The 24377-nt window shown below is 47.0% G+C and overlaps 1 protein-coding gene across 1 annotated transcript in view; it reads left to right on the forward strand.

The window, feature by feature from the left end:
* Positions 1-24377, forward strand: part of CREB3L2 (cAMP responsive element binding protein 3-like 2) — a 127511-nt gene that overhangs the window by 55799 nt on the left and 47335 nt on the right. Inside the window, exon 2 of the mRNA XM_015424716.1 lies at positions 21990-22206. Coding sequence (XP_015280202.1) covers positions 21990-22206 — 217 coding nt within the window. The remainder of the gene's footprint in view (positions 1-21989; positions 22207-24377) is intronic.

Below are 24377 nucleotides of genomic sequence, written 5' to 3' on the forward strand. Positions count from 1 at the left end.
TGTGTCATAAGGCCACACACCCCGCCCCCAACGGTCCCGGCCGCCACTGCCGGCCTTGCAGCTCCACTGCCGAGCCCCATCAGGGGCCTGGTGGTGGACCTGCAAGGCCGGCAGGAGTGCAAGGAAGCCCCGCGAAGGCCCTCCCTGGCCCCAGGCAGGCAGGGGTGGGGAGAGGCAGGGAGGAAGCAACTTACCCTCCCTCTTCTCCTGCCTCCTCCTGGCTGAATGAGGGCCGGAAGCGGGGTGGCCGGAAGCAGGGGGCGGGGCTTCGTCATGTGCCCCGCCCCCGTACCTCACCCGGGGGAACTGCGATCCCCCGCGATCCCCCCCGAAATGACCTCTGGTGTCACCCGAAAGTGATGTCATCACGTTGGGCGTCACATGGCAACACTCTAGTATAGGGCAAAACCCCTATGATTTGAAGCTGGTTTTACCATAGAGTTTTGTCCTCAAACTCACGCAGTGTCCCCAATGTGTGAAGTGACGTCTTTGTGTTGGGGACACCCCAGAATGCCCCCCAAATCCCCCCACCGGCGTGATGAGGGGACCTGCAATCTAAATTATCTTCAGATGACAGATCAGTTCCCCTGGAGAAAACAGCTGCTTGGGGGGGGATTCTATGGCACTATACACCCACTGAGATCCCTCTACTCCCTAGACCCGCTCTCCCCCAGGCTCCACCCCCCCAAATCGTCAGGGTTTTCTTAACCTGGAGTTGGCATCCCTAAAGACAGCCTTCTCAGTTTTGTTTGGCACTCCCTCAGTGATCCCTCTTTCCTCCCCAATGTTTTAACTGTTGTTTTTATCTTTTGTACTTTTGTACTTATTTTACACTATGGTTTTAATTTTTTGTAAATGATGAATAATATTTTTGTGTTAGTCTTAATGGTTTTTAAGTTGAGGTTTTGATTTGGATGTTTTGGTCTCTTAGCTGCCATGGTGGCCCTATGAGGGCAAAAGGGTGAGATGAAAACTTTTGCTAAGAAATAAGTATTATCTCCAAGTTGTGGGAGAGGAGAGCTGAGTCTCACTTTCACGTGCTCAAGACCACCTAGTAAATTCACAGCAGAGGTGAGATGTGAACCATCACTGGCACTTGACCGGCATGGAGAATGATGCTGAGGTCAGCAGTGCTGTACCACAGCTGTTCCGGCTCTTATGGAGTAGCTGCAGCTGGCATGGGAACTGGTATAGCATTACCTCATCCACTAGGGCTCCCAGCTCCGGGTTGGGAAATACCTGGAGATTTGGGGGGTGGAGTTTGGGGAGGGGAGGGACCGCAGCCGGATACAATTACATAGAGTCCACCCTCCAAAGCAGCCATTTTCTCCAGGGGAACTGATCTCTGTTATCTCTCTGTCAACTGATCTCCAGGTCCCAACTGGAGGTTGCCAACCCTGCTGATTTGCAGAGAAGTTTCCAGAAGAAACTGCTGGTCATCCAGGATAGCATCTGTTGTCTTTTAATGTGGTAGCAAAAGACCCTTCCTTGTGGTGTGATACAATTTAAAGATGACTTCAGAGTCTGAGCTTCTAGGGGCTGTGGTGGAGCAACTGAATGAATACCCATATGATGATACCTTAGCAAAATGTGCATCCAGCTGTTGAATGACTACTCAAACCACGCTGATGGGTTCAGTGGGTCTTGGGTCCCAAATTACATGTTATATCAGCCTTGTGATTGCCACAGGGACTTGGCAGCCAAGTGACAGCTGCAAGTTCTCTCTGGGTGTTCAGTTTAATCTAAAATTGAGGAATAGGGAACCAATTTGAATTGGGACCATGGTGTGGGGGAAGGAGGAGTTCCTGTTTTCTCAACCCAAAATCCCAAAATGGTAAGGAAAATTACACCAGCTGGAAAGGCAGGAGCCCCCTCCACCCCCACACCACAGTCCTGAATGGAGTTGTGCCCCTGTTACACCATAAGCGTCCTTAATGCTTTGATTGTCTGTATGGTAATAAACTTTTAGATACAGTTGCCTCAACTTGGTTATATAACGAATTGTACAAGGATCCGGTTGTAAGTTTTATTGTTGTATATGTTTATAAAAGAATTTGTTAAAATTAAAATTTAATAAAATATTAATTTAAAAAAAATTGTGTTCCCTTGGGGAACTTGTGGCTGGTGGCCAGTGGTGGTCATGTGTGTCGATGTACATGGTCATCGGCCCTTAGAATGCTATTGTAAGCAGAGTGTCATCCTTCAAAGTCCATTGACTTAGCAAGGTTTAACTTTGCTTAGGATTGCACTGTTTATTGCAACTAACTTTACCTGGATCAGAGCCGTTATTTTGGAGCTTATCAGGGGAACCTTTCTAAGACTGGTACATTGAACAGTAGTTGCTTGGATCATTCGTTAAGAAAAATGTTTTTGCCAATAGTGATGTGTTGATGAAGCTAATGATTGCTTTTCCCACTCGTTAGAAAGATGCTTGTGTTTCTTCTTAGCTCAAGAATGTGATGTTTGGCCCAGGTCTCCCCTTTCTAGCAGGGAGCGCACTTGGTGTCCCAGGTTGGATCTCCATGTTGCTTGGCAAATGGTTTTCGAGTACCTGCTGATGAGTGAACGCTTTGTCAGGAGCTAACGCTGCTGTTTGCTCTTAGACACAGGAGATTTCACTCTTTAGAACTGTGAGCCCTGCGGTTTTGTATTTACTCCATTGCAGACCTCAGGCTGCTTTTCCAGGGTCCCCCTTCTTGGAAAGGATGGCACATTCTCACAGTCTCAGGTTCACAGGCAGCCCAGTTTACAGTTTCCTCCCCTTCCAACTTCCTGGCAATCCTGCTGGATCAGAGTGATCTCATATCAACTTAAAGTAAAACAGATTGTAATGGAGGAAGGCAAATAAATGATTTCCCACGGTTTTTGCACCGTGTGTATCTTGGTTTGGAGCTCGTGGGTCAGCTTTCAGGATACATGTTAATTAAAAGTACACATGTGAGACTAGGAGGAAACAAACCATGTGGGGAACAGTAATTAGCAAATACTGACTGGTAGTTGAGCTAGAAATGTACACATCTTGTCTCAACAAAGTTGCCTATAAATGTAAGTACATTGGAAAAGGTAAGATTCATCTCTCCCCCCAGGCGTGTATAATCCTATCAATAGCTTGAGTTCTATGTTCTAGTTCTTTCTGCCTGTCACCTCTCCCAACTAGCGGCGATTCTGGATCTAGCATACGTGCCACATTTTCTCAACACTAAGGAAAAGTTGCAGCTCAAAACCACATTCAGATACCTCGAGTCGGGGCAATGCTGGACTGACTGCAAAGTCACCCCTGAAGGGCCATAAATCTATGCAGAAGGTACCATAAAACCCGATGGTCAAAGAAAGTGAAAGTGGCATGCAGTGTTGAGGGTACTATAAAATCTGATAATCAGAGAAAGTGACAGCAGCGTGCAGTGCAGAGGGGAATTTCTGTTCCAACATGGGTTTCATAAAACAACAGAGGGAAAAGCCGATGCAGAATCGCCCATGTCCCCCAGGGTACTTGATGACACATCAACATAGTTCTGGTGGGTGGGAAGGTCATGTCACCGTAGGTTATAAGGACTCTGTCTCTCTAGTACTGTGCCTCATTAGGACACTTAGTTTTTGAGGCTGTGCATCTAGTGTATCTAGCCGAAGAATAGATTCTTTTGAACTATGGTGCTGGAGAAGACTCTCGAGAGTCCCTTGGACTGCAAGAAAATCAAATCAGTCAATCCTAAAAGAAATCAACCCTGACTGCTCCCTGGAAGGCCAGATAATGAAAATGAAGCTCAAATACTTTGGCCACCAAATGAGAAGGGAGCACTCACTGGAGAAGACCCTGATGCTGGGAAAGATTGAAGGTCAAAGAAGACGGGGATGGCAAAGGATGAGATGGTTAGACAGTGTCATAGATGCAACGAACATGAAATTGAGCCAACTTCAGAGGACGGTGGAAGACAGGAGGGCCTAGCGGGAGCTGGTCCATGGGGTCGCGAAGAGTCGGACTCGACTGTGCGACTGAACAACAACAAATCTAGTGTTGGGAATGAGAAACAGGATTAGAATCCTACTGGTGTACCGCCCACTCTGCTGTCCAACAGTCTCCCTGCCTGAGCTGACAGAAATGGTCTTAGGGGACATTTTTGAGGACCCCTGGGCTGGTTGTCCTAGGGGACTTCGACACTGATGCTGAAGCTGACTTGTCAGGAGTGGCCCAGGTTTTCATGACATCCGTGACAACCATGGGCCTGTGCCAGATAATAACTGGTCCTACACATTGTGTCGGTCACATTTTTTATTTGGTATTTTGTTTTGAGCAGGATATGTGCTATCTGAGGGAGAGGAACTGAGGAGAGTTCCTTTATCATGGACAGATCATGGAAAGATCTTTGCTTAGATGTAGACTTACAGGGATAACAAGAATCTGCTGGATGGCTTTCTGATGAGACTAGGGGATTTTTCCTGATTATATGGTTGGTGCTCCTGTCAATGCCCTGGTTGATCCCTTGAATGAAGCAATGACCTGGATAGTTGGTACGATCTCTCCCAGGTGCCCTATCTCAGGTGTTAGAGCCCAGGTAGCCTCTTGGTTTACTGAGGGGCTGCAGGCAACGAAAAGACAAGGGAGATAGCTAGAATGACAGTGGGGGAAGACTTGGATCGACTCTGATAAGACACAAACTAAGCTCATTCTAAAGCTGACTCCATGGCAGTGATGGTAGCAAAGAAATAACACTTTCCTACCACCATTGTGTCTATACAGTGTAGGCCAGTGGAGCTGGTCCAGGTGTTCAGAGGCCTGTTAGGATCTGCCCCACAGGAGGAGGTGGACTTAGGGCCTTCTGAATCATGACATCAAAACCCTGGAACTCTCTCCCCAGGGAGTCCCATCTGTTCTGTTCTGTTGCCATCTTCCACCATCAGGTGAGGACTTCTTTTGTTTCAGCTGACATTCCCTCAGTGATCCCTCCTTCCTGCCCCATGGTTTAATTATTGTTTTTATGGGTGTTTTTTTGTATTTTAGCTTTTGGTTTAAGGATGTGGTTTTTGTTTCATTTTAATGGTTTTAAGACATGTTTTTATTATGAATGTTTTTAATCTGGCCTGACTGGGCAGAAAGGTGGGGTATAAATTTTATAAATTAATAAAATGCAGTCTATGTGTGCCTGCCCTTGAAAAGTGTTCAGAAACTTCAACTAGTGCAGAGTGCTGCTGCCAGGATGTTTGTAGAAACAACAGAGAGATCACGGGAAGGATGCAAACAATGAAGAAAACAGTCGTGATGTATAATGAAAATATATATTTAGACTGCTGTTTTGAACTGAGTAGTATTTCATCAACAAGATGTACGCATCCACACTAATGGAATTTGCATATATGCCCATTTCACATAATCGCTTTATCTAAGTGTGCTGCGTGAATAACATTGGTTTACACATCACTGAAATGAGAGGAAAAATAGTATAATAAATTAATCATCTTATCATGTCACTAAAGCTGGTATGAAAACTCCATAAAGCCTACCACAAGGTTAAAAATACTTACACAATTCTAACCCGTGAACATTAACACAAAACATTCTTCCCGTTTCAATGAAACAAATTCTTTACCTGCTCATAGTGTCCTGACTAACTACTCCCATTACATAAGAACACTAACTAAATTGCTAACAGGTGGCAAAACAGAGATCATGCATTTAAAGAGAAAGTATTGGACTATCTAGTCTTGCCTTAATGTAAATAATGCTCTCATAGTTCAGGTCTAATACATTCCAAGGAGAAAGATGTATATAAAGCACAATTTAAATCTAACTCAAAATATAATCCAAGAGGAGAGATTATATACAGGAGTATATGCAAATTCCGTTGATGAAATACTACTCACTGCAAAACAGCAGTCTAAATATATATTTTCATTATACAGCACAGTTTTTTTCTTCATTGTTTGCTGCCAGGATGTTGACTGGAGAGGCTGTAGGGATCATATCACTCCAATCTTGGCCTATCTACACTGGCTCTTACTCTGTTTCTGGGCGTAACTCAAGGTGCTGGTGTTGACCTTTAAATGATTTTGGACCAACAGACCTGAAGGACTGCCTACTCCCTTCTGAACCTATCTGACCACTGTGGTCATCTTCTGACATCCTGTTTCTGGTGATTCCACCTTCTGAGATGAGGCAGGTAGCAACTTGGGAGAGGGTCTTCTCAGCTCTGGCACAAAACCTCTGGAACTCTCTCCCCAGGGAGACTTGCCTGGCCCCTTCTGTTGTCATCTTCCACCAGCAAATGAAGACCTTTTTGTGTCATTTGGTGTTTCCTCAGTGAACCCTCCTTCCTGCCCAATGTTTTAATTGTTTTTATATTTTTGGGTGCATATTTTACCTCTGGTTTAAATTGGTTTAATGATGTGTTTCTGACTGATTTTAATAGCTCTTAAGATGTGGTTTTAATGCATGTTTTTAATTTTTTAGCCTCCTTCATTGCCATTATGAGGACAGAAAGCTAGGGTATAAATTCCAAACCCCCAGGCCCTCAATCCTCCTGCACACTTATAGTCAGAAGAATAAGTATTCTGTAAACTGAAGTAAAACAGTGACACTTCAGAAAAAGGTTATTCCAGCATAAGCTTTCATGAATTAGTGCTCACTTCATCAGATGCATGGAGTGCACATTAGGGCTTCCACTTATATATCAAATTAGCTTGTTCCATTTATATGTCAAACTCAAAGGCTGGGGGTAACGAGAATCCATTTTAAAACAAAGTCAGATCAAAAGAGTAACTAGCCTCTTTTTGTAACTTCTGAAACTTCTGTTGGCTACCACCCTGCTGTTATGTTTGTAAATAGATTGATGGAATGCATATGTACTCCAATGCATCTGATGAAGTAATTGTTGTGTCGCAAAAGCTTATGCTGGAACAAATCCTGTTAGTCTCTAAAAGCGTATTGCAGTCCTTTTGTATTTTGTTTCTGCAGACCATCCAGATGGTGTTAGATCACCATGGAAGCCACAGGGCAATCCCTCTTAGCAAATGGTGTCTTCTCACCCTTCAAAGCAAACTTTGACTAAACAGACGGTAGCCCTTGTGTAGTTTACGTAAACTCCAGCCTCTTGTTCCAGCCTTTTAACAAGCAAAACTAGGAAGATACCTGCACAGCTGAATATAATATATAACAATGTTAGATCTGTAACAGGGGCATATAAATCCACTTTCAAGCTATTGAAATGACTCGGATTTTCCTCCCAGAGTCAGTGATTTGAGAATGTAACTTTTTTGAGGGGCACAATCTTGCCATGATGCAGAGGGGAGAAGAGGAGAATGGATGGCAACAGAAATAGCTTTTATGAAAACATTAAGGGTTTTCTTTCAGATAGGCATGTGGAATGAGATCAAATTAAAATTAGCTGGGGTTCATGCTGTTCCCTTCCCCTGTGAGACGGGGCGTATGCCGCCCACTGTAACATTGAGAAGTAGAAATGTGGGTGGGGAGAACAATTTAGAAGGGGCTATTCCTAAAGAGAGTGAGTTCAACCCACTCATTTTGCCACTGTGACTCTTTAGTTCAGAGTGACTCATACATCCCACCATGATGTAAACTCTTGTGGGAAGAAAGTGGGTGGTGCCTGGAATGCCATGTAATCAACATAGATATCGAATCACACCAGCTAGCTATGCAGCGAATGCCAGCCAGCTAGAAGTTTCTATGTTTAACGTCTATGTGTGTGAGCACGCATGGATTTATAGACGATAAAACAGGGATACTGCCCAAATTGGCAGGATGCCTTGAATCCGATGGCAAGCTTGAAGGGATTACGTGTGAGTTGGCCAAGAAGAAAGGTAGGTTGCAGATGCGCAGGAGTCTGTCAGCACGTTCTTGTTTTGGAAGGCCATTGTTTTGGACTCTGTTCTCTGACCCAAGCCATGATCTCTCTCTCTCTTTCCCCGCTGAGATGTGTGAAGAATATGAACATCTGACACATGGTGCCAATGTCCTTTGATGAGATCCGGGTCTGGTGGTTCTATATATATCAGGGTGGATCCAGCCAGCTTCATCTGTCAATCTCATCCTGTCCTACTCCTCACAGAAGCGTTGTCCCATGTGGCTTTTGCCCATCTAGGTCCCATGGTCCTCAGCAAGGCCATTTTGGGTGGTCGAAGGAGGGATGCCTTCTGTTTTCATTCATGGAAAAGCTGGTTGGATCCAGCACGTCGGCTCACTTGTGCAAACGTTAGCACCTAAGCATGTGACCAGTGCAATAGTAGAAAAGCTCACCAAAACGACAGCAGTTGTTTTTGTGAGCAGGGGTTTCCGTATTCTGAGATCGGGCTGAGAGTGACTTTTGAGGGTTGGAGATCACATTTCCCTAGTCCTAGATATCTCCCTAGTCCAAGAGAGCCAGCGTGGTGTAGTGGTTAAGAGTGACCGACTCTAATCTGGAGAACTGGGTTTGATTCCCCACCCCTCCTCAGGAAGCCTGCTGGGTGTTGACCTTGGGCCAGTCACAGGTCTCTCAGAACTTTCTCTTTGCCCCACCTACTTCATAAGTTGGCCTGTTGTGGGGAGAGGAAGGGAATGTGATTGTAAGCCACTTTGAGACTCCTTAGGATAGAGAAAAGTGGGCATAAAAACCTACTCTTCTTCTTCTTCAGTATGCTACACACTGCCCTATGCCTAGTCCATTTTTCTCAGGCATGTTGTGTTGTGCGTTTTGGGGTACAGGGCCAGTATGATAATTATCATCTAGTTTATGCTAGAACAGAGGTCCCTAATCCTGTTAACCGTGTGGGCACCTTTGGAATAGTGAGAAATGATGGTGGGGAGCACAATCCGGTGGGAAGCGGTAGGCTGGCTCCTGTTGATTGGCAGCAGGCTGAGGTGGGAGGAGCTTTTCCGAGGCAGGGCCTGCTAGGAAAAAGGTCCTGCCCACTTTCTTTAAACGTATGGATGGGTGCCAGATAAAACTTTGCCAAGTGCATTGGTGCCCATGAACTCCAGAATTGTACTAGATTATAGCACCCCAGTCATCCAATACAGCAGGTAGGTACTAAGCTTAGAATCACGGAAGATGGCTGTCTGCTGAAATGATGTACCTTTTCATTGTTGTTGTTGTTCAGTCACACAGTCAAGTCTGACTCTTTGCGACTCAATGGACCACATCACGCCAAGCCCACCTGTCTTCCGCCGTCCTCTGAAGTTGGCTCAATTTCATGTTCGTTGCATCTATGACACTGTCTAACCATCTCATCCTTTGCCGTCCCCTTCTTCTTCTGCCTTCAATCATTCCCAGCATCAGGGTCTTCTCCAGTGAGTGCTCCCTTCTCATTTGGTGGTCAAAGTATCTGAGCTTCAGCTTCAGTATCTGGCCTTCCAGGGAACAGTCAGGGTTTTCATACACATGTGAAATGTTCCAGTGTGTTGAATTGTGACTCACTTGCCAAAAAGGTTGGCTAATGCTGACATAGAATTAGTACAGAACAAGAGGCGGGACCCGCGATACTCGCTGGTTGGGGGGAATATTCCCTGTGGCTCCCGGGTGGCTCGCCTGCTGAAGCAGCAGAAGCTCAGCACAAAGGAGGACGCAGCAGCAGCTGCTGATGAGCCCAGCAGGTGGTCCGCTGGACTCGCCAGGCTTCCCCACACACACCCGACGACAGCAGCAACGGCTGCAGCTGAGTCTAGCCACCGGCCCTCCCAGGTTTCTCTCCCCCACCTCTGCGAGCAGCAATGGCGGCGAGCCCTGTGTGGCTCTTAGGCCCCGGGCCGCCAGGCTTCCCCCCCGTAGACAGCAGCAACGTCTGTGGCTCCCAGCGCCAGCCCACCAAGGCTTCTTTCCCCGCCCCCGCCGCTGACAGCAGCAACGGCACCAAGCCCTGCACGGCTCTGCCACCTATCCTATTGGTAAGTGCGTTCCCTGCGCATGCTTTTGGGGGCATTTTGGGGGCACCCTGTAGTTTTTTTTATAGATTTTAGATATTTCTGCACATCTGGGGATTGCCCCAAATGTGCAGGAAAATCTCTTTGCCCCCTAGGTGCCCCCGATGTGCGGATTTAGATATCTGCACGCAGGGGGCACCTTGACTATTATTGATTATTAGATATATAGATAAATGTGGGGAAAGGTGGTTTGGCTAGGGTTGCCAGTCCACAGTTGGGAAGAAGTAAACAACCGTGATGTATTATGCCAAAAAAGTCTTCAAGGGCTAGAAATTTCTTTTTCCAGTATTCACTTTACTGGAAGCAATTCAGACGCCATCAACACCAACGAGACATGCATATTATATCTCGTTTCGTATACCTTTATCAAAATGAGTAGCGTTGAAATACCTATATAATATTAATCCACTTGACAAACACTCTATTCATATCCCATAGTAACGCTCATCAGATCCACAGTTGGGGGCAGGGGATCCCCTGGTTTTGTGGGCTCCTGCCCACCCAGTGGGAGGAAATCCCCCCCAACAGTGATGTGGAACGACATGCCTACTTCATCTGTAAGTGACATAGGCACATCGGTGACATGGGGGGGGGGGAGCTCTGTTTCTTGGGAAAAACTACGTTTTGAGGGCGATTTTACCATAGAGTTTTGCCCCAAAACTGGAACGTTTACCCCAGTGTGCCTGTGTCACATCTGGGTGATGTAGGCACAGCGCATGAAGTCACTTCTGGTGATGAGGGCATGTCAGGGTCTATGCTCCCGGCTCCCGGAGCATTTTCCCCATCTCTCTGCTGGCATCTTGATGGGATCCGGCAACCCTAGGTTTGGCTGTAAAAAAAAAAGAGGTTATTGATTGGTTTCTTTGCTTTGTATTCTACACCAATAGCCAGATAAGAACTTCAGGCATTTAATTAGTACCTTTTCCTTAGATGTGACTCTTCACAGTGTCAGGCCAGCATCTCCTTGCTGCTGGCTTTCTTTCAGCGCAATGTTTGTTTTCAGGTGGCCTACGGGGGTGTTACGAACGGCTTTGGAGATTTTGTGGGCTGTGAAGTCAAGAGCAGGGAGACGTGTGGGCCCAGGCCTGCTCCACGGGGATTCTTACAATCAGACATAAATAGGCTTTTATGCCAGAGGCAGACTCAAACTCTGAGAAAGGAATGTTTTGTCTGAAAGAAATGGTAGGAGGCTGGAGAGACTCAGTGGCTGCAGGGGGTTCCAGCTGGCACTCAGCCAATATGTACTTTCTGAGGTCCTTTCTTCTCTCTCTCCCTCTCCCTCCCTCTCCCCCAAGGGTTGGAATTCTGGTTATTTACTCACAGCATGGGTGTTCTTTTTGGTGGGGAGGTATGAGATGCTTTAACGTCATAAGAAGAACCCTGCTGGATCAGACCAATGGTCCATCTAGTCCAGCTTCCTGTCTCACACAGTGGCCAACCAGCTCCTCTGGATGGCCAACAACAGGGCATAGAGGCTAAGGCCTTCCCCTGATGTTGCCTCTTGGCCCTGGGATTGAGAGGGTTAGTGCCTCTGAATGTGGAGGTTCCCCTCAGTCACCATGGCTAGGAGCCATTGATAGACATCTTCCATGAATCTATCTAATCCCCTTTGAAAGTTGTTTGTGGCCATCAGTACCTCCTCTGGCAGCGAATTCCACCTTTCAATCACTCGCTGTGTAAAGTAGTGTTTCCTTTAGTCCGTCCTGAACCTACTGCCCATCCGCTCCATTGGATGCCCTCGAGTTCTAGTATTTTGGGAAATTATCTTTCTCAACTCTCTCCACCTCATGTATAATTTTATGAACTTCTATTGTGTGTGTGTCCCCCCCCCTAGTCATCTCTTTTATAAACGGAAAAGTCCCAGACTCTTCAGCCTTTCCTCATAGGGAAGGTGCTCCAGCCCTCTAATCATCTTGGCTGCCCTCTTCTGTACTTTTCCCAGCCATAGCAAATCAATGGGATAGGGCTTCTGGGAGGCATAACCTGATAATAAACTGCATCCCCACATGGTTGGGTATTTCACACTTTTGGTAACCTTTCACAACTGGGGTTTCCTTTGTAGGCCAAACAATCCAGAAGGTGAATGCTTGCTATAGTGCAATAACTAGCAATGTACAGGTAGAGCCATAGTTCTTGAAAACCCTTCAAATGTAGCCTCTTTCCACAGTGGGTACTCAATGTGTTTTTTCTACCAGAGGACCCACTCTGTCATTTGGGTGGAATAACACTAGGGTTGCCAGGTCCAAGTTAGGAAATACCTGGAGATTTGGGGGGGGGTGGAACCTGGGGAGGGCGTGGTTTGGGGAGGGGAGGGACTTCAATGGGGTATAATGCCATACAGTTCACCTTCCAAGGTGGCCATTTCCTCCAGGTGAACTGATATCTGTCACCTGGAGATCAGTTGTCATTCCGGGAGATCTCCAGCCACTAATTGGAGGTTGGCAACCCTAAATAACAGAAACTGTCTCCTTAGGTTGCTGGTTCTTCATGTGCTCCGCGCTTACCCAAGGCTTGTAGGAGCGGCTCAGCCAATGGCAGAGACCTCTTTAAGTGATCTGCCTTTCTGTGATGTCAAAGCAGTCCACCAATTGGTGACAGAGACTTCATCTTCTCCACTAAGGGCCAAACTATTCATATATTTTTTTAATAAGTTGGAGCATGGTTTCTCCAACCTTAACTCTCCATTGCCTCAATTAGATAGCAGCTGCTGGGAGTTGAGTTCCCAAGTACCACCAAAGCCCGGTGTGGATTATGCAGTCCTCCAACAGGGCAAATAACACCCCCAGGGCCATTTCAGGCTGGGAAGAATGGCATTGGGGGGGGGGGACTGGAGCCCCTCGGATCCATGGCCCCTGCACCACTTGGCAGTTTGGAGCAGCTGCTCTCTGACTGAGCTGAACTTGTCGGGTTGCAGAAACCTCGACCCAGTTCGTCCAAAGATGTAAAATCTGGCTTGGTCCTAAAGTCACACAGACTTTCTTTGGTTTGTTTTGGCAGGGGCTGACATACAGTTCTTGGAGCTGCCTATTCTTGTCTAGACTGCTCTGGCTCTGTGTAAATAGTGGCTTGAGGTGACCGGGACCTTCATGCCAGGGCATCTTAAGAACATAAGAACATAAGAGACGCCAATGTTGGATCAGGCCAAAGGCCCATCCAGTCCAACACTCTGTGTCACACAGTGGCCAGAAATACCAGTGCCATCAGGAGGTCCAGCAGTGGGGCCAGGACATTAGAAGCCCTCCCACTGTTGACCCCCCCCAAGCACCAAGAAGACAGAGCATCACTTGCCCCAGAGCCCCTAGCTATACCTTGTGGCTAATAGCCACTGATGGACCTCTGCTCCATATGCTACTGTGTCTACCCAAACATGTCTCACCTCACTTGATGATGCAGGTATATTCTTCCCTCCCTTTCCAGGATACTATTTTATTCAGAAACAACAACACCACCACCCCCATTCTTCCAAGCATAAAGCTGTTTTAAAATCAGCAGCAAGGGACAGGTATGTCTCTTCAAAGCTCCTTCAGTGTATTGTACCCTCTTGTATTTGAGTGCTAGTGTTGTCAAAGTGCTGGATGAGGACTGCGGAGATCCAAGTTCAGATCTCCAGTCCTTATCGGTCAACCTGTCAAGGTGACTGTAGGCCGGTCACTTTCTCTCAGCCCAGTCTAACTCCCTGGGTTGTTGTGAGGATAAAATGGAGGCAGCAAGGGCTGTGAACGACCCCTCAAACTCCTTGGAAGAATGAGCCACATACGGAAAAAACCTAACAGATGTGAAAGTAGGGCTATGTTTGTGACACCTTTATCACACCTTTATCACACCTAGTATCACTTGTCCCATTATACTTTGTGGAAGGAAGAGCCAGTGGGGTGTAGTGGGTAAAGTTTCAGACTAGGTTCTGGGAGACCTAGGTTCAGATCCCCACTCTGTCATGGAGACTTTCTGGGTGACCTCAGGGCCAGTCACATATCTCAGTCTAACCTACCTCACAGGATTGTTGTGAGAATAAAATGGATGACAGGAGAACAAAGTAAGCAATGCTCCCTCTAAGCTGTGGAGTCTTGTGAGCAAGAATTCTACTTTGTGAGCTACCATCATTAAAGTTGTGAGCGAGCGATTTGGCTGCTGGATAAATCAGTTTGCTCTGGAGCCATCCTTCCTGAGCGGAGACAAAAACGTGTGAGCTGGAGGCTAAAAAACTGTGAGCTGGCTCACACTAACTCAGCTTAGAGGGAACACTGGAAGTAAGCCCCCTTGGATTCTCCCTGGAGAGAAAGTCAAGGTACAAAATGAAATAAGGGGACCGCCTCTCCCCGTACATTCCCCCAAGTAAGGGACCGCCTCTCCCCGTACATTCCCCCAAGAGCACTGAGATCGGGGAATCTCCATCGCCTAGAGGATCCAGGCCCCCGGAAAGTGAAGTTGACCCAAACCAGGACTAGGGCATTCTCGGTGGCGGCTCCCACCTGGTGGAATGAGCTCCCGGAAGAGACTCGGGCCCTGCGGGACTTAGTGCAGTTCCGCAGGGCCCGCAAGACGGAGCTCTTCCGCCAGGCTTTCGAGGGGGAGCCGCCGCTGCCACTGTTCCATCAATGATATTTCCAACCATCTACCCCATATAGTAGGGGTAGATGTCGCCCAATAGAGCTGGGGGAACATTCTTCCTGGTGCCTCTGCTGTAAACAACCTGCCGCCAATGTGTGGATGTTGGCCATCTTGGATTTTATGTAAATCAATTAGCACCAAATTTTATGTCAGATATATTGTTTTATCATACTGTTGTTTGTATGTATGTTTTAACCTTTGTAAGCCGCCCCGAGCTGAATATTGGATGAGGCGGGATATAAATCCCAAAATAAATAAATAAATAAGTATAAGTAAATAAATGGGTATATTCCTTCTGCTGTAGGGGGAATTCATTCACTCTGCAGTAGCCCATCCTGTAGTCCACTAAAAGACAAGAGTGTCCTTTAATGTGTTAAAAAGTTTGTCTTACGATATACTGTCAAGAATTCCAAATATATCTCTGCAGTTGGCTGTGTGTGAAAGTGGCAGGCTGTGCGCTGCAAGGAGCCTTGCAACCGAATGGTATGCATATTTACTTGGAAGTAATTCCCACTGAGTTCAGCAAGACTTAGTCATAAGTAAATGCATGTAGGAGTGCAGCCTTAATGTTAATCTGTTTAGATCCATACGCATGTCTGTAAGAGGAAGAAGGGCATTAGGAGCTGGGGTACCTTTAGTGGCTAAGTGAAGGATCCCTGGTTCCTTTCTTTGCCACAAACTCACTATGTGGCCCTCAGGCAAGCCACACAGTTTCCTGGTGTATCAGCCACTCCTTCCACCTGCAGTCCAAATAATACTTCTTGCCTGAACAGGACGGTTAGTACAAATTAACAGCAAAGTAGTTAACGTAAAGTGTTCAGAACATTAAAAGCAATATATGTATATGTTGTTCCCTCTCTTCAGAGATTTAACTACTAGCCCAGACTAGCCCGATCTCATCAGATCTTGGAAGGTAAGCAGCTTAGTACTTGGATGGGAGACCATCGAGAAAGTCCAGGGTTGCTACGCAGAGCCAGGCAATGACAAGCCGCCTCTGTTGTCATTCTAGCTGTATCTGAAGAAGTGGGCGGTGACTCACGAAAGCTCACCCCCTGCCACAAACTTTGTTAGCCTTTAAGGTGCTACTGGACTCTTGCTCTTTTTTACACCTCTGTTAGTCTTTTGCCTTGAAAACCCTGTGGGGTTGCCATAAGCTGGCTGTGACGACGGTATGTTCCACCATACAGGTTGTGAAGGTAGAGCCAAGCCCTGAAAAAACTGGCAGCTCCGATGACTCACACTGTTCTCTCAAGTTGTCCCGGGATAGGGACCAAAAGTCAGGTTTATTCCTGGTAAACAGGGACAGCTGTAGGGCAGAGCCGTAGCTAAAGCCTTCCCAGTGGGGGGGCCCTGGGGAAAGTAGGGGGGCCGGAATGTGTGTGTGCGCCGCACACACACCCGGAAGTGACGAAGCTGGGAAGAAGAACCGGGTGTGTCCCCCCCCCCTCTGCTTTTGCTCTCCAGATGGCACGACAACCTCCCCCCAAACAATGTTAAGGCAAGCAGGACAGATCGATTCTGCTCCTTCCAGACATCGAAAAGTCCAAAGAATCTGCCTTCCTCCTCCCAAATGTTAGATTGCACCCCCCCGCCCCTCGTCTTAATTGTAGGAATTAAAAACAACACCACAAGAAGAAGAAGAGCAAGCTAGAAGGTCTGCTGGCCCTTTAAAAATGCAAAAGGCAAAAAAAGAAAGGGGCGGGGGGAGCAGATGAGTCAGACTGTAAATAAACATTTTATTGCTCGGTTTTCTTTCTCTTTCTTCCTTCCTCTTTCTTTCTGTTTGTTCCTTTCTTATTCTTCCGTCCCCTTTTCTCTTTTCTTTCTTTCTTTGTCGTTTCTTTCCTTTTCCCTTCCTTCCTGTTTCCCTTCCTTCCTCCCCCTCCCTCCCTCCCTTGCGCTGACCTGCCCGCAGCTCAGTCCCGGGGCCAACTGAGATGTGTCTCTGCTACCCCCCCCCCCCCCCCCTCCCTCCCAGACCAAAGGAGGCGACCCAGCCAGCCGCCCGGGCTTGTTGCTCTCCTTGGTTCTTTGCCTCGCCTGGGGGGGGGCGATCCTGCAGCGTCTAGAGGAGGCACCGCCTCCACCCCCCCGCCCCACCAGCCCTGCAAAAAGGAGCGGAGAGGCGGCGGCAGTAGCAGCAGCAGAGGTGGGCAGTTCCTTTGGAGGGCTTCCCAGGAGGCAACCCCAACATCTCTCTTTTGTTCCTGTCCCCCAAACCGGTCTGAGAGGCGGGGGAGCAGCCGGGAAGGCACAAGGGGTCCACGGGGAGGGGGTGGGGCTGCCGGGGGAGCCCTCCGCCGGTGAGGGGACGGGTGGTGGCGAGCGCGGCAGACGCAGCAGTTGGGCTCCTCCCCTTCCCTTCCGCGAGGCTTCGCTCCTTTGGTGAGGCCTCCCCCTGACGCAGCACGCCATCACAGACGCTCGAGTCCCAACGAGAAGCCGCCGCCGAGCCGCTCCCGGAGCAGCCGGAGGACAACCCAGCAGCTTGTGGGATGCCGGAGGTGGCGGCGACGGCGGCGATGGGGGGGCGCAGAGGATCGGGAAGGGGGGGGCCCGCCCGTCCGGGCTTGCTGGTTGCCAGCGCCGAGTCCCGACTCCCGCCCCGTCTTCCCTCTGACGGGCCGCCGCCTCCCCTCCCTCCCGCGAGGACATGGGGGGGAGCAGAGGGTCAGGGGAGGGGGCCCGCAACCCACGCAAGGGGGCCGGGCCCCCAGGGCCCCACCCAGGCTACGGGCCTGCTGTAGGGTATTTCATACTCAAGAACTTCACAGTTGCCAGGGATCTAACAAGAAATTGAAAGGATTTGCACAACTTCATTTGGGGGGGGGGGAACATGTTGTTTCCAGTTAGAAATGTGGAAAGCCCCTTCCTTTTTTTTGTTTCAGTATTACCTAATTTGTGCCATTGTGTGTGTTTGTGTGTTTAAAGCTCATACTTAAATATTCATAATGGTAGAGAGGTCATCTTGGTGCTACAGCCAGTCAGGTTCCTAGTTACCATGAGTTTTCTATTACATCTTGGAACACGATCGCGAATGACACCCACCTGGGAATGAAATATTGGTAATTTGTTTAAAAAATCTTCATAGCAGATGTTGGAGAGAATGTGCTGCTTGACTGGAAGATACTTAGTCCTTGTAAATACTGGACTTGGCATTTGAAAGTTCTTATACGAGTCTCAACTCTATGATCCTTCCAATGAGCACATCTTACCATTTCCAACTGTCTAGAACACAGCAGTTTGCTTTATCACAGGATGGAACAATTTGAATTCCCAAGCTGTTTTATTGCAAAGGAATTTCAGAAACAGATTGGAACAGGAGATTGCTGGACTACAAGTTATTACATCACTCAGGAAAATGGAACCCCAAGGGCTTAACAGAGCTATCGGCTTCTTATCTCACTACGCATGCGAAGTCTTTACTTATACCCAGAAATTAAACTTTGTTGGTCTTATAGAGGCCACTGGACTCAAATTTGGTTCCCACATCTGTTAACTCCTTTATTATCTGTATGCCAACTTGCTGCTATTTACATGTCCTACTATATGTGTTATTCCAATCTTAGCTATATTTATTGCTCAGTCATTTATGCCTCTTGACTCTAATCAGTTGTTTTTGGCAACTACCCCCCCCTGTAATATTTGAGGAAATCTGTTTCAATGTTTGTGAAGAAATGTGCACAGGCGGAGTCTCTGTTCTCGCATGTACACAGGGTTGAGCTTGGTTTGTCTTGGGGGTACCGCTGGACTCTAGCTTCATTCTCACATCTCTTTGTTAACTCTTGCAATTATGTGCTAATTTGCTGCCATCCATTGATCTTACCAGCCACATGATCCAATTTCAGCTCTGCATCTGCATCTTGGCTCTGAGTGGCCCCTCCTAACGTCTGACCCCCACCCTCTTTTTTCCTGTAAGTAACCCCTGTGCAGATTTCATTCCAGTTTGTCTGAAGAAGGGTGCTTTCCACACAAAAGCTTTTACCTTGAATAAAACTTTGTTGGTCTTAAAGGTGCCACTGGACTCAAACTTTGTTCTGCTGCTTCAGACCAACACGGCTACCCACCTGAATTCCCAAGTGAGAGGAAACTGAAAATGTTGGCAACATTTCAAATATGAGGAGCTGCTCTACGCTGCCACTCTAAGCAGAATTGCACCCTTCTAAGGCCACTTAAGTCATTGAGCTTAGAGAATAGTGTAACTTTGCATAGGATGGCACTGAAGTATGGGATTGGTGGGAAAGCAGGGTTGCCAGGTCTGGGTTGGAAAATACCTGGAGACTTTGGGGGTGGATCCAGGAGAGGGGGGGATTTGGGGGAGGAGGGGCCTCAGCATGGTACAATGTCATAGAATCCACCCTTCAAAGCAGCCATTTTCTCCAGGGGAACTGATCTCTGTCAGCTGGAGAGCAGTTGTAAAAGCAGGAGATCTCCAGGCCTCACCTGGAGACTGGCAACCCTTTGGGAAAGGGGCAGGAGGCCTTTTTGTGTTGTCATGGTTACAGCTGTAAATACAGATAGCAATATGAACTGGGAGCTTCCATATTGGTTCCATGGGTGGTGGGAAAGTCCTTTGGGCCTTTTTCCCTCCAGACTTCACGCATATGAACACCAATTTTAAAATTTGAGGGGGGAAATGGAGGGAAAATGTAGAATTCTATCTCTTAACATAATAACACTGACAGAGTACCCATTGGTGTAAAAATGCTTTTTAGAGTAATACAATGAGGAGAGAGCTGGTTCTTGCTCCAAGGACATCAAAATTTGAATTGGAGAGGGGGGTACAACAACAGGAGGAGAGGAAAGACAAGCCAAGGCAGAGCAGGTGGAATATGTACACATTCTATGCAATTCCTTTGATGCAATCCTTTTAAAGACCCTCTCTGTCTATTGGGACTTTCTGCCAGGTAAATGTGTATAAAAGTACAGCTCTAGATATGGTTTTTATAGGGTTTGAAAAGTTTGCTATTAATATGGTGCTTTGTTGTTGCAAATGTCCTTATAGTTGCATGGCTGATCTTTCAGTTCGGTTTTTCCATTCTAAAGCAAGCTGCTCTAAGTCATTGTGATATAAACAAGTCGTGTTTATTGGGTATGGCTTTGAACATGCCTTCCCATGAAGGTGTGGCAGACCCCACCCCCTTCTTGGGAAGCATAAACTCTGTAAGATAATGTATATGTGGAGGACGTGATGTTCTGGCAACATATCCTGTGGGATTTTGCATCCCTTGCTTGGGAGAATTTTGACTCTCTGCCGAGCATTCCAGCAACATCAGTGTTTGCTTCATAATATTATTGCTGACCTTGCCTTTTGGCATGAATTTGCTCACGGGTTCTTGTGTTTGCCTTTGACTGTATATTCCAAACACTGTTCCCATTTTCAAAGGGTCAGATAATATTTATCTGTTAGAAGGCTGGATTGGTAATATTTGCTCTCCCAGTAAGCTGCTGGTCAGTACAGCCGAGTTGAGTTTTCTGGAAAGGGTCCTGAAACTCAAGGGCTAACTACATCACGTGCTCCCATCCCCCCCCCCAAGACATACTTCTGAACAACATTTGTGGGTTTCTTTTAGGAAATATCCACAGAAGCATGTCATACTATATGAGTCATTTACAAACAGATTTTAGACATTATTCAGTTTTTTTTAAAAAAACCTTGGCTTTCCTCCATGGAGCTTAGAATAGTGTATGTAGAAGCCTGCAGATTCTTGTAGTTGCATTTTGTTAAAAAACAACAACAACAATAGTGTTGGAGCGAAAGTACATGTAATGGTGTTATATGGCATAATACAGCCCTGGACACTGTTTCCAGCAGAGTTAGATGTGTGAAAATTATTTCACAGTTGCCTGTCTTCACTTGACGATAAACATGCAGGTGTGAACCACCCCATTGTAAGTGGGTCGAAGGCAAAAGTAAATGGTCATGTGATTGCTCCTGCTTGCAAACTGTTGCACCACTGCAGGCATTCCCAAATTAGTTTGAATGGCTAATGGGGTAATTATGCAAAGAGAGTGAATGGAGAGTGTGTTCTGTCATTGCGTTAGGGCTGTGGGTCATCCGTAGGAGGCACAAGAGAGTATGTTCATGCAGCACTTCATTAACGCAAGGGATTAATTGCCAGAAGATGTAGTACAGGCTGCCAGTCTAGAATGACTTTTAAAGAACAAGACAGGATCTTATAGGAGTACATCTGTCAGCTTTGTAAGCAGCTAAGAATGGAGGCTTTGGGTTCTGAGAGAATCTGCTTCTGATTACCAGATGTTGGAGATAAGGAAGTTCATGTCATGTCCTGCTTGTGGGCTGGGGTGGAATTGTCAGTTGTCACATCAGGGTTAAGTGCAGGATGGACCACTCCCCCTTCCCCTGGAGCACTGCCTTATCCTGCCATTTTTTTTTTTTTTTTTTGCCATCAGGTCGTAGCCGGGTTATAGTGACCTTGTAGGGTTTTCAGGGCAAGAGACGTTCAGAGGTGGTTTGCCCTTGCCTGCCTCTGCATAGCAATTCTGGACCTCCTTGGCAGTCTCCCATCCAAATACTGACTATGGCCAACCCTGCTTAGCTTCCAAGATAAGGTTGACTGGGTTATCCAGGTCAGAGCATCCTGCTTTTTAATTGATCATATTTTCAGTTAAGAAACATGAACGGCTTTTTTAAAAAAAATAAGAACCTTTCTGTTTGTGTTTCCCAAACACACCTGACTTCCCCTACCTGAACTGCCCTGCTTGGCCCACCAAACATTTGCACAGATTCAGGACATTGTTGCCCCCTTATATTGCTTAAGCAATCTGGCCCTTGATGGCTCTCATTTTGATGGACTAAGGTTACTGAGTTGTGAAGGAAGAGGCATGGACAAGCCATTGAGAAGTCATTTCACTTCTGCACAGATAACTCATATTCCTGCCGTTGGTCCACTTGTGAGAAGTCCACTTGTGAGAAGTGCCCTAAGTGGCCTGAGAATTGTCATGACTAAACAGGGGGCCATGGTTCAGTGGTAGGCTGCCTGCTTTGCATGCAGAAGGTGCCAGATTCAATCCCAGGCATCGCCAGTTAAAAAGGATCAGGTAGTATATAATGTGAAAGGCCTCCACCTGAGACTCTAGGCAGTATGCATTTATATTTACTTTATAGTCTGCCTTTCTCACTGAGAAGGTGAATTACAGGATATAAACCAGCGCAATCAGGCAGCGTAAGACAACAGATGAACAATGGAATAGGACTGGGACTACAGATTTAGATAACAGTATGAATAGCAAACTGTCTAAGGTAGTATTGACCCTGAATAGAACTTTGATCTGACTCAGTAGAACGCAGCTCCATGTATTCAAAGGCTGACCTTGAAAGATAGAGGGATGAAAATGATTGTTGGAATGCTACTTCGTACTTCCATTTCTTTGCCGTTGTTTGCTTACTCGTCTGTGCCTTGGACTTCACTGGTATTCATGTCTCTCTTATTTTTGCCCCCTTTCTCCACAGCATTTCACAGAACTCCTCGATGAGTTTTCCCAGGACATTTTGGGACAGCTCCTGAACGATCCCTTCCTGTCTGAGAAGAATGAGTTGATGGAAGTGGATCTGTCGCCAGCTTCTCCGGCGCCCCTCATTCAGGCAGAGCACAGCTATTCGCTGTGCGGCGACTCTCGACCCCAGTCCCCGTTGACCCACATTTCAACCGACGACAATTTTAATGAAGGTAAGAATTGAGCAACCGAGCAGCATTGCAGGGAACAGATGCTGTAGATAAGCATGCTTGACTGGCCAGGATTACAGAATGTTCTGTTGACCTTAAGAGTGGGAAGGAAGAAGAGATGTAAATATTGAAACTGGGAATGTTTCCATATGTCTACTTGGGGGGGGGGGGAAACACACCCTTATCATTAATGCATTTGCCAAGCCTTATATAGAGTTGGTAGGGTTGGCGAGAACTGTTTTGACTGTTTTTCATGATGGATCTATTGGTGGTGCTTGTAGAGGCCACTTGGGTTGAGGCATTGCTGAAGTAGAGATGTCTTGGGTGGGGACAGTCTGACCCTGATCTGTGTCAGACTGTCCTCGTGGAAAGTAAGAGCAGCTCCGTGTTTTGCACAGAGATTGTATTTGCTGTGAACATTAAGGGCGATTTCTCACTAGAGCTGCCTCGCAGCGCAGCGCCGTTTGCCCCAACACAAACATGTCAATTTCACACCCGAGGCTGCGGGGCTGCATTTGACCCGCGGCTTCGCCCGATTTCCTCCGCAGTTTCATGATCCTCAAAAACCAGGATCACGAAACTGCGGAGGAAATCGAGCGAAGCCGCGAGTCAAAATGCAGCCCCGGAGCTTCGGGTGTGAAATTGACATGTTTGTGTTGGGGCAAACGGCGGCTGTCCTGCGAGGCAGCTCTAGTGAGAAATCGCCCTAAGAGTTTTGCTGGTTCAGGGCGGTGATTCGTCTAGCACAGCATCCTGTCATCCACAGTGGCCAACCAGATTCCCTATAAAGTCCACAAGCACAGAGGCCAAATCTTCCCTGTTGTGTTGCTGCCCCTCAAATTGGGGTTTCACAGATATGCTGCTAAGGAACATGGTGGTCCCTTTCATCCGTCATAACTACAAGCCATTAAAAGAAATATCTCCCATGATTTTGTCAATTACCCTGTTAAAGCCTTCCAAGCCAGTTCTGTCCTGTGAAGGTACTGCTTGTTATACTGGTGTCTGCCACAATAAATAAACATAAGATGTTTCCTTAAACAGCTGTGGACGTCTGTTGGTGTGAGACTGCGTAATCAGGAAGCTGTCTGGGTCAGACCTATTATGAGATCTACTAGTTCCTCTTGGATGCTCTGAAACATGGACAGCCTTCTTAGTGTCAAATCGAGCCCCTAGGGTGCAAGTTGCTTTTCCCAGTTATTTGAAGCAGAGTTGGAATGTGAGTATAGGAGAAGATCCGATGAGGCCTGTATTCTACACATGCAGTAGAATGAAATGGTAGATGCCAAAGATCAAAAAAATAGACTATGCTAACATAGCTTATAGGTAGGAAATGGCTTCACCCTATGAAACTCCCTCTGCTAGTACAGCAACTGGCACTCCACAGCTAAAGCCCAGTTGTTTTCTGATGTGCCAGTTTTTTACTTGCACGGTGCTTCTTGATGTGATTCTCCCTCCCACCCCCAGTCAGTTTGAGGTGATGTAGTCCCGTCTACCACGCCTCCACTTCTTTCTGCTGCAGGTGTTGACCAGGCCTGTGCACAACGAATGGCTATTTATTTATTCATTTTATATCCCACTTTACTCCCCAATGGGGACCCAAAGTGGCTTGCATCCTCCTTCTCTCCTCCATATTATCCTCACAACAACCTTGTGAGATAGGTTAGGCTGAGGGTGTGTAACTGGTCCAAGGTTGCATAGCAAGCTCCCATGGCAGAGTAGCAGTTGAAGAAGGGTCTCCTAGATCTTAGCCTGACACTCCAACAGCTACACCACGGTGTCCACAGTCTGGAAACCTTTCTGAGTTCTGCCTGTATTACATATTCTTTGTCTTCTTGGGTACCTCTTGGGCAATATTCTGCAAAGAGGAGCTGTGATTCTGTACCACTGGAACCAGTCCTTCAAGAGGGAAACCAGAGGAGGCCCTCCCAGGGCACATTCATCCTAGCAATTGAAAACAAGAGCCCAGAAACTCACATAAATGTCTGATGCTTTTGATCTTTGTGAGATGCTGTTTGGGACTGCATCTTTTGTAAAGGGGCATACTGGAACCAGGGCTTGGCTCAAATGCTTTGGCACTGTAACAGAAAGCCTGGAAGCACCTTTCAGGTTGCTTGCATGGCCCTTGCTTCCTTGCATGCTGCAAGCTATTTAATGACTTTGGCAGGAGTTTCCAC

The sequence above is a fragment of the Gekko japonicus genome, unplaced genomic scaffold (genome assembly GCF_001447785.1).
Source record: "Gekko japonicus isolate JY-2015 unplaced genomic scaffold, Gekko_japonicus_V1.1 scaffold689, whole genome shotgun sequence".
Taxonomy (NCBI): domain Eukaryota; kingdom Metazoa; phylum Chordata; class Lepidosauria; order Squamata; family Gekkonidae; genus Gekko; species Gekko japonicus.